At 57.0% G+C, this 10,276-nt stretch overlaps 2 protein-coding genes across 2 annotated transcripts; one reads left to right on the top strand and one right to left on the bottom strand.

Moving 5' to 3' along the window:
* Positions 1-951: 951 nt before the first annotated feature.
* On the bottom strand, positions 952-5,381 carry EAH_00051770 (CMGC kinase, Dyrk family, putative; the record flags this gene model as incomplete). The annotated part of the gene is made up of 3 exons (XM_013394119.1): positions 952-2,250; positions 2,498-2,569; positions 2,826-5,381. 3 exons carry the CDS (start codon positions 5,379-5,381, stop codon positions 952-954), a joined length of 3,927 nt encoding a protein of 1,308 aa, XP_013249573.1.
* A 1,417-nt stretch (positions 5,382-6,798) lies between these two features.
* On the top strand, positions 6,799-9,645 carry EAH_00051780 (hypothetical protein, conserved; the record flags this gene model as incomplete). Its single annotated transcript, XM_013394120.1, has 3 exons — positions 6,799-6,923; positions 7,341-8,936; positions 9,054-9,645. 3 exons carry the CDS (start codon positions 6,799-6,801, stop codon positions 9,643-9,645), a joined length of 2,313 nt encoding a protein of 770 aa, XP_013249574.1.
* Between the last annotated feature and the right edge of the window lie 631 nt (positions 9,646-10,276).

Consider the following 10,276-nt stretch of genomic DNA (forward strand, 5'->3'; position numbering starts at 1 on the left):
CAGAGTTCGCCTGCTGCTGCTGCTGCTGCAGGTGCCGCTGCTGCTGCTGCAGATGCTGCTGCTGCTGCTAGGATGCGCAGCACCTGGTGTATGTGCAGCAGAGCTTCTGGCGTTTTATGCAAACGCCGGCACTTTGCGTGGTGCATTTGCTGCTGCTGTCTTTTGTTGCTGAGAGAGAGTGCTGCAGCAACCATGAAGCCACTAAGCAGTGCTCTGCTGCAGGGGTGCAAACAAGACAAGCGGCCAGCACATGACGTAAGAAGGTGCTGCTTCTTTTGCTGCTTTCGCTTCTGCTGCTGCTGCTGCAGCGTAGCTGCTTCCGTCGGAGCAACAGAAGCAAACAACCTTCCCCCTACTGTGGGGCCCCCCAATGCTCACTAAGTGCCACTTGGGGGCCCCAAAGTTTCAATAGGGGCCCCTAATAGAGGGGCCCCCCACAACTTCAAAACAGGTTATTCTACTGAACCCTTCACAACTAAATTCGGTTTCGGTTCCTATCAGGGGCCCCCTGACTATACCTTCAAAGGCGTCTATACACAGAGGGCCCCTGTTGAATCTGTAGGGGCCTCTACAGAGTGCCCCTACAGGTTCTTCTACGGTGGGGTCTAATTTATTTGGGGAGGCATCATGCAACTCTACCCACAGTAGGCCCCATAGGAATGCTTTTAAAAGTGCTGTGGGGGCCCTTGTTTGCCTGCTACGGCATCTATAGTGTAGCATTTGCGTCATAATTTGTGCTGCTTGGGGTCTGCATGCAATGTGCTGTAGGGTTTGCGTGCGGCGAGCCAATGTACACAGGGGCCCCCTTTGGGGCCCTTGTGATGGGGCCCCTTCAGAAGGCGTTTGTATGCATGCATTTCGGTGGTTTGAATGCCGCCTAGGCACCCCTTTCGGACACCGCGTAGTGGGGGCCCTTGAGGGGAATTAGAATGCATGCATGCATGCATGCGTTTAAGGGCTTTGAATGCCGTCTATGTAGCGGCCCGGAGTAAGGAAAGGATGGGCTAGCAGCTGTTTAGCTGTCCAACGTTTGCAGGGGTCTATCTGCAGCATTTTAGAGACGAAATCTACAAAGACATCATCAGTGCAACGAAGGCGTTGGCGTAGGTTTGTGCGTTTAGGTACAAAGAAACGAATAATCCGGCTGTTGCTGCTGCTCCCCGTACCGCTGCTGTTGCCGCTGCTGCTCCCGCTGCTGCTGCTGCTGCTGTTGCTGGTGTGTCTGGAGTTGCGGGTTTGCCTGCTTTTAAGGTGATCCTGCACCAAGCTGAGGAGGGTATCATCAGGAGGTCTGAGATCACAACTCACCGACGGCTGCTGCTGCAGCGAGAGGTGCTGCTGTCTATGTTCCTGTGCAGTGGATATACTATCCATAAACCTGTATAGGAAGCCCTCAGGGTCTAGAAGCTGATGCTTAAGAGGGCTACAGCGAGCCATATACCCCGGAATAGGCCCCAGCAACCCCACCATCTTTGCTAGCAGAGAAGGCACTGAATAACACCCTAGCAGCATCTCCCCTGTCCAGAGTTCGTAGATAATACAACCTAAGCTCCATATATCTATTTGTTGGCAGTAAGGCAGCTCTAATAACACCTCAGGCGCACGATAAGACCGAGACTGCGTATACACCACAAGCTCGTCGCTCGTGAAGCAGCAATTCCCAAAGTCGATTACCTTCACACGAAACAAATCCAAACAATCCCACTCAAACAAAGAATCCCCACCGCTGCTGCTGCTGCTGCTGCTGTTGCTGCTGCTGCTGCTGCTGGTGCTGGTGCTTGTGGGGCTGCTGGGGGAGGAGGGGGTGGAGTTGTAGGTGCTGCAGCTTCCGTTGGTTTGTCTGCGTGCAGCATCTCGTTTGTAGGTGGTCCGTTGTTGCTGCTGCTGCTGCTGCAGTTTTGCTGCTAGGGGGGCAGTAAAGCAAGCAAGTATGTTCTCAGGCTTGAGGTCTCCATGGATAATATGCAAACTATGAACGAAGTGAAGCGCAAGGAGTATATCTTTTGCTGCTCGCTGCAGCCTCCCTAAGCTCCAGAAGGAGGGCTGTCTTTGTCTCTTTAATGTGGTGCTAAAGGTATATAAATCTTCATCAAGGAGCTCTGTTACTAACACCAAGTGCCCATCCACATACAAACAATCAAACAAACGCAAAAAACGATGCCAGTCAGGGTCTCCATTAGACAGCAGCAAACGCAGCACGGCCACCTCATCAAGAGACTGATCCAGAAACTCCTTCTCGTTCTTCATCACCTGCAGCAGCAGCAGCAGCAGCAGCAGCAGCAACAGCAGCAGCAGTAGTAACAGCAGCGGCAAAAGGAGAATTTAAGGGAACCTGTTGCTGCTGCGGCTGCACTCCACAACTTCACCGACCAAGATAACGACGCAACTCATTAAGGCCGCTGCTGCTGCTGCTGCATCAACAGCAATAAGAGCAACAGCAGCAGCAACTGCAGCAGTAACTGCAGCAGCAACAGCAGCAGCAACAGCAACAGCTCACCTTGAGGCAAACCCTTTGTCCTGTGCACTCGTCGATGCCCTGGAGACACCGCGAGAAAGCCGCCGCCCCAATCTGCAACACACAGCCAGCCTAAACCCTAAACCCTAAACCCTAAATCCTAAACCCTAAATCCTAAGGCCGAGCTGCAACCCCCACTCCCTAAACCCCCAAGTTGAAACCCCACCCTAAAAGGATCCCTCCCTAGCAGATGCCTCTACAGAAAAATGTCTACGCCACAACCTGCTGCTGCTGCTGCTGCTGCAGCGCAAGGAGCAGCCGCAGCCGCAGCAGCAGCAGCAGCAGTAGCAGCAGCGGCGCGTATACATACCTCCTGCTGCACTCTGTATCTGCCTCCTAGAAGGGTTCCTGCAGGTAAAACCATTTCTTTATGCCCATCAGATCCTGTTGTGTTTCTTTTAAAGACAACTTTCAGATTGAAGCAATCATACACCGTCGCCTCTTGAACAGGGGGGCCCCCTGCTGCTGCTGCTGCTGCTGCAGGGCCCCTCAAACGGCAAGGCCGCGGGTACGCGGGGTCTGCGGAGGCGGGGTAAGCAGCATGGGCGAGTGCTGCTGCAGCACGTTGCTGCTGCTGCTGTCTGAAGCGCTGCTTATCCCCGTCGCAGTACTTCTCCTCCCAAGTCCGTGCCGCTAGGTACGCCTCCTGCTGCTGCTGCTCCAGCCGCTGCTGCTGTTGCTGCTGCTGTTCCAGCTCCTGCTTCAATATCTCTGCTGCCGCAGCAGCAGAAACCGCCTGTTCCTGAACGCCGCAGCCCGCCAACTCATCCTCAGAAGACACTGCGGGGCACTCCTCCGTGGTTGCTGCTGCTGCTGTGGCTTCTGCTGCTGCTCCCGCTGTTGCTGCGGCTCCTGCTGTTGCTGTTGTTGCTGCTTCTGTTGCTGCTAGTTCTGCAAGGTCTGGGGGGTTAAGGTTGCTGCCGCTCGGCTGGGCGTCTGCACAGCCCCCAAACGACAGAGAGCGGCCGAAGTGAGCGGGGCTTCCTTGCTGCTGCTGCTGTTGCTGTTGTTGCTGCTGCTGCTGCTGCTGTTTTTGCTGCTGCCACAACTCCGCCTCTCGTGTTGATTCTAGAGGGGCCCCTTCAATTGAAGGGGAGCCGCCGAAGGCTGGAGAAGAAGGGCGAGTTGTTGCTCTGCTGCCTCTCCCCCCGTTGCTGCTGCTGCTGCTGCTGCTGCTGTCTTCTCCAACTCTGAAGATAGTGCCGCTGCTGAAAGCAGCACCAGCACTGGTAGGACAGAGATCAGCAGCATATCCTATCGCTGCCTGCTGTTGCTGCACATCTCCGTGCTGCTGTTGTTTTAAGTGGTGCTGCTGCTGCTGCTCCTGGCTGCCATCCTTAGCAGCAGCAGCAGCAGCTGCTGCTGCTGCTGCTGCAGCCATTTCCAGCCTGGCCCCTACAACATCAACAGCAGGGTCTACACCCAACGCAAGCAGCGGATGCATTCCTTCTGTCTGTTGAGGCCTCCAGGAGGCCCCGCTGCCTTGGGGGCCCCCAACGGGGGGGTGTGGGGCCCCACAGAAGGCAGCAAGAAACTCTGCTTCTGTCATATCTACTGGGGTGTATCCTGGGTCTGTCTCCTCTGAATATTCATCATTATCATCGAACTGAGGTATATACGCCCCGTCTAGCCAAGCCTGGTAAAGCTTGCTGCTGTCTGCTGCTGCTGCTGCACCTGCTGCAGAATCAGCCGCTGCAGCAGCAGCAGCTGCTGCTGCAGCTGCTGCTGCTGCTGCTGCACCCGATGGTGTGCAACTGCGGGGACCCCCTCTATACTTTGGAACAAATCGGGCTGAGCTGGGGGCCTCTGCTTGCCCGCACAGACGCACAGCATCAGCAGCACGTAGGGCCCCCCCCTCACACGACAGCAGCCGAGGAGAAGCAACCGCATTCTTTGCTGCTGCTGCTGCTTCTTCGCGTAGCACGCGCAACGCCGCCTCAGCTCCTGCTGCTGCGGCGGCGGCGCCTGCTTGTCCTGCTCCCCCTGCTGCTGCTGCTGCTGCAGCTGCTGCTGCTGTTGAGCTCAAACCAGACGGCCGGGCTGAAGTGCCAGCAGCAGCAGCAGCAGCAGCAACAGGCGAGGCAGCAATACCCGAGGATGAAGTTGAGGGGAGCGGACTCGCGCAGGTATCGAATTTGGTGCTGCAGCAGGGGTCAGCTGCTGGGGCTCCAGTAGCAGTAGCAGCAGCAGCAGCAGCGCCAAAGCCACCCTGCATCATATGCTGGCTGGCATACTTAGGGGGGCCCTGGCTGCTGAGGAGAGAGCGCAGCAGCCCCTTGTGTTCAGCTGCACCCAGGGGCCCCCTGGACTGCAGCAAGTCTTCAATTGCAGACCGCACAGAAGTGCCTGCTGCTGCAGCTGCCGTTGTTGCTGCTGCTGCGTTGCCTTCGCTGCTCCTTGGGGCATTGCTGCTCCTGGTACCGGTGCAGCTGCTGCTGTTGCTGCTGTTGCTGCTGCTATCGTGAAACTCCGCACGATCGCACAGCACCTTCAAGTCAGACAAAAGGCCGCGCAGAACAGGAAGAAGAGGCTGCTGCTGCTGCTGCAGTTGCTGCTGCTGCTGTTGCAAGCTTTTGCCGCTCCCGTACGGGCCAGCGCCGCCCGCAGCCACGGAAGTAAGGAAAGTCCCATGAGGCTGCTGCTGCTGCTGCTGCTGCTGTTGCAAGCGGTGCTGCTCCTCAACAACCCGCAGGAAATCCCCAATGCGTCTGAGGGAAGCAACTTCAATCGCGCTGCTGCTCTCAGCAGCAAGTGCTGCTGCTGCTGCTGCTGCTGCTGTCGTTGCTGCAGGTGTTGCTGCAACTGAAGCTGCCGATGTATAACGAGGATGGCGAGGCCTTGGGGAAGGTGAATCTGAGCCCCTCATTTTTTTTCTTGCTCTGCTGCTGCTGCTGCTGCTGTTTCTCGTAATGTTGCCGTTGCTCCCCTATGTGCTGCTGCTGCTGCTGCTGTTGCTGTTGCTGCTGCTGCTGCCTACCATGTAAAAGGAGCTCCTTCGGCGTGATGTGCAGAGCGCAGCTGTCGTATGGATGAAGGCCTTGAACTGCGCATCTCCCGTCTTTTGCTGCTGCTGCTGCTCACCTGGCCGCTAGTGCTGCTGCTGCTGCTGTTGCTGCGGCTCCTTGTGTTTTGAAGCTGTTAGCATCGCTTGCAGAGCCTTGTAGAAAGTGGAGTCACCGCATGCAGTTGCTGCCTTTGGCTATTACTGCTGCTGCTGCAACGGCAGCAGCCCCCTTGCGTCTGCTGCTGTTGCTGCAGCAGCAGCTGCGTTCTGGTAGCTAGGGGCGCAGATTGTGTTTCTTCCGAGTCGCCTATGGAATATTGTTTCGGTGTATGTACACCTGAAGCGTCTGACTAGGGCTGACAGCTGAGCTGGTGCTGTCTGAACCTGCAGCAACTCGCGCTGCTGCTGCTGCTGTTGCTGCTGCCGTAGCTGCAGCTGTACCTGGAACCAACAAGACACAAAATGAGATATCAAATATAAAGTTTCAGCTGCTGAGACGGCGGCCAGTTTGTCAGGGCAGCAGCAGACACTTGGTCTTCTGTGTTGCTGATGCATGCAATGCAGCAGCAGCAGCAGCAACAGCTGCAGCAGCAGCAGCAACAGCAGCAACTCGTCGATGCTCGCATCCCTTAGCCAAAACTTGGTGCTCACTGCTCCTTCTTTTTTTGTTGTGTACGTGTGTGGACCATCTGAACTTCTCTATTTCATCATATCCTCTGCAGTAGCAGCAGCAGCAGCAGCTGCTGCTGCTGCTGCTGTCGTTGCTACTGTTCTCTTTAAGGAGCGAGTCGATCCCACGGTTGACCTTCTTCCACTCAGATTAGCCGAGCATCCCCAGACACCAATGGTTAGGCCAGCAGCCTAACCAACAAAACGCTGCCGGGAGCAGGAGCAACTGCAGCAGCAACTGCAGCAGCAACCGTTGCAGTAACAGCTGCATTAACGGCTGCGCGAATCTCTGCAGCAGCCGCTGCAGCAGCCGCTGCAGCGAGGGCAGCAGCAACGGCAGCAGCAGCAACGGCAGCAACGAGCACAGGGGGGAGCGCAGCACTGCAAAGAGCAGCAACCGCTGCAGCAGTGCTTATGCTGCGCAAGATCGCTGCTGGCGCAGCCCTCGGGCGTCGTTGTCATTTGCTGCAGCAGCAAGCTGCACCGGTAAGGGAGGCAGCCGCAGCAGGAACAGCAATTAAGGCAGCAACACCAACGAATGCAACAGCAGCAGCAGCAGCACCGGTATTAGCAGCAGCAACAGCAACAGTGCCTGCCTCTTGGCCTCATGATGCAACACAGTACAGAAGCAGATCGGCCTGTGGATGGAAGACTCGCTCATCCTGCTGGTGCAGTTGCTGCTGCTGCGTTAGCTTCAGCTGCAGCAGAGGCTGCAGCAGCCGCAGCAGCCAAGCTGTCAGAGAGGGAAGAAGGAATATAAGCACTCTCTTTGCTCAGGTACGGGATGATGCATGCGTTGGGTTGCTGCTGCTGTTGCTGTTGCTGCAGTAGCTGCTTCAGAATGACGTGTTACCATTTTCGTCGACGCTGTTGCTGCTGCTGCTGCAGCTGTCTCGCGGACGTCTTGCAGGCATTCAATCCGATGGGGTCGCAGCCGACGCGGTGTCTCTGCAACGCATGCAGCAGTGAGCGGCAGCTTCCTGCTGTAGTTGTTGCAGCACTTCCTGCTTTAATTGCTGCTTTAGTTGCTGCTACTGCTGAAGCAGATCCAGTTCTGAAAGGCGATCAGAAGGTGGCCGCGCTGTAGGGATGTTGGTGCTGCTGCTGTTGCTGCTGCTGTTGCTGCTGCTGGTGCTGCTGCTGTTGTTGCAGGACCCTTGCTAGCCAAATCCTCGAGGCGTGCGAGTACTACGGCATCCGCTTACAGCAGGATCAGCAGCAGCAGGTGCAGCAGGAGCAGGGGCAGGAGCAGCAGCAGCAGCAGCAGCAGCATCGTGTAGGCCTTCGCGTTGGTGTGCTGTTGCCTCCGTCCCCTCTGTCGGTTGTTGCAGTGGCTGCTGTTGCTGCAGTAGGGGGCGTGGCGGTGCCGCTGCCGTTTTGTGATGCTGCTGTTGCTGCAGAGACTGCAGCAGCAGCTGCTGCTGCTGCAGGAGGCGTAGCAGCAGCAAGTGCGGCAGCAGCGAGGCCCCTGGCAGCAGCAGTGGAGGAAGCAGGAGGAGAAGTATTTGTTACAAGAACGAATGCTTGCAGCAGCAGCGTAATCTACAGCAGCAAGTCCTTGCGGATGCTGCAGCAGCAGCTAGCTGAGGCAAAGACGCAGCTGCTGCTGGTACATCCGGCGCTTGCTGCTGCTGCTGCTGCACTCGGTGATCAGTTGGGGGTGCAGGTTTGCATCTGTGGGGCCAGAACTCCAGCAGCAACTGACATATGCATAGCTCTGCAGCAGCAGCAGCAGCAGCAGGCAGAAGCAGCAGCAGCAGCAAGCGCGCGACTGTTCGTCAGGGAAGAGCCCCTATACACACGCAGTCTGCCAATACGCACGAAATGGATACCTCTACGGACAGCGGAGGGGGGCCCCCTGGGGCCCCCTCGAGAGCTGAAGGAGGCGCTTGCTGCTGTTAAGAGCAGCAAGAGAGGCAGCGCAGGGAATGACATCAGCACCGCCAGCAGCGACAGCAGCAGCAGCGACAGCAAGAGCAGCAGCAGCACCCTGCTGACTAGCGACAGTTGGGGTTTGTTGCTGGAGGCGAGCCGCTGCTGGGGCCAGCCGCGTAGTGTGCTACTGCCAGCAGCAGCAGTGCAGCAGCAGCTGGAGCGCAGCAGGGATCAGCTGCTTCAGCACGTCTCGCCAGGGGACGACGTTGTTGTAGCTGCTGCTGCTGCTGCTGTTGTGAAGCCGAAGCTGCTGTTGGCAGCTGTTCTGCCGCTGCTGCAGCAGCAAGCCAAGATTCTGCTGCTGACCAGGCAGCAAATACCTCCTCTCCCTTTGCCGCTGCAGGTGTCCCTGCAACAGCAGCCTGCCGATGCTGCAGCAGAGGCGCTTTCTGTTAAGACAGCGCCGGCGCGAGCTGCTGCGGTGTGGCACATGCTCTTGCAGCAGCAGAAGCAGCAGCAGCAGCAGGGAAAGTACACGTTGGTCATGGACATTGAAACAGCTGAGGCAATGCTGGCCCATTACGAACATGCGCTGGCAGCAGCTGCAGCAACAGCAACAGCAACAACAACAGCAACAAGCAACGCTTCTACAGCCGCTGCAGAGGCCCCGCTTGCTGCGGCAGCAGACCTTGCTGCAGCAGCGCAGCAGACAATTCGTTGCTGCATCATCTGCACCGATGAAAGCGACTTCATTTCTATGCCAGGCCAAACACTTTGCAGCAGCAACTCCAGCAGCAGCAGCAGCAGCAACAGTTTGGATACTGCTGCTGCGGTACCAAAACCTGCTGCGCGGGTTGCTGCAACAGTCAAGCGGTGTGTTTCTTTCGAAAAGAACTTGAAGCAACAAGAGCAGCAGCAGCAGCAGCAGCATGAGCAGCGACGAACGAGAGTAGAAACAAACTTGCATCTGTGTGTGTATTGCTGCTGCAGGTGGCAGCTGCTGCTGCCGGAGGTTGCTGCAGTGCAGCACGTGCTGACCATAACGGAAGTGGGCGTAGTAGCAGTGCAGCAGCAGCGTGGCAGTGCTGCAGCCGGATCAGTTCCCCTGACGCAGCAGCAGCGAGCAGCAGAAGCAGCAGCAGAAGCAGCAGCAGAAGAGGGACAGGAGGAGGGTATACCTGTTGGCCGGTTGTTGCCAGGTGTCACTGCAGTAGCAGCAGAAGACGGTGCGCTACTGTTCAGCAGCAGCAGCAGCAGCATTTACTTCGCGAGGCCAGTTGCAACAGCAGAGGCGTTTGGGGCCCCGGAGTCGCTGGGGGCCCCCGGGGCCCCCCCAGGCAGGTACTTCCGTTCTGCTCTTTTGGGTTCTGTGGATGGTTGTGGGGAGGTGAGCCTGTTGGGGTGTACGTACAGCTCAGAGCCTCTGCTGCAGAGGCCTCTACAGCAGAGGCTGCAGCAATGGCAGTGGGGCCTCCCGCGTATGGAGCGCTTAATTGAAGGATATGTTCATAAAGTGCCGATTACAGGCAAAGAGTGGGGCAACTACCACGCCAAGAAAAGACACTGGAAGCGCATCTTCTAAACAGCAACAAACAAACCCTCACCCTCTTCTCTTCAGTGGCACCCTCACCTATCCCAGGCCTTGAGGTGCTGCAGCTGCTGCTGCTGCTTCTGGGGCTGCTGCAGCGCCAGCAGGTGCTGCTTGTACGCAGCAGCAGCTGCTGTTGCCGTAGCCAGGCAGGTCTAGCATAGGCAGTCTGCTGCAACTAGGCACAGGCGTTGTATTGTTGTAGAGTGATTGTGGATGTGCAAATAGAAGCGCTAGCAACAACAACAGCAGCAATAGCAATATCAGACAGGTGTTGCAGACACCCCAGCCAACTGCATGCTTCAGTTGCTTCCTAGAACCCCTAAACGCATCTTCGGCATAGTGAACGAAGTGGTTAGTTGGCTAGCTAGTTAGCTAGCCGTGAAACCCATGGCGTGTGTGGACTGCGTGGGTGTAGAGAGCCAACTAGTATGCCAGCTAGCAGGCTAGCTGGCAAACCAGCTAGCTAGCTAGCTAGCTAGCTGCCTGGCTACATGCTAGCAAGGTAGCTAGCTGGGGCACGGCGTTGCCAGGCGACGCCGTGCATCAGCCCCCAACAATATATTTTAAAGGTGGCTGGCCCTGCCCAAGAGTAAAGCTGTTGACAGGGATATATGTTTTTCCT

Source organism: Eimeria acervulina, genomic scaffold (genome assembly GCF_000499425.1).
Source record: "Eimeria acervulina Houghton genomic scaffold, Eah_scaff904, whole genome shotgun sequence".
NCBI classification, from domain to species: domain Eukaryota; phylum Apicomplexa; class Conoidasida; order Eucoccidiorida; family Eimeriidae; genus Eimeria; species Eimeria acervulina.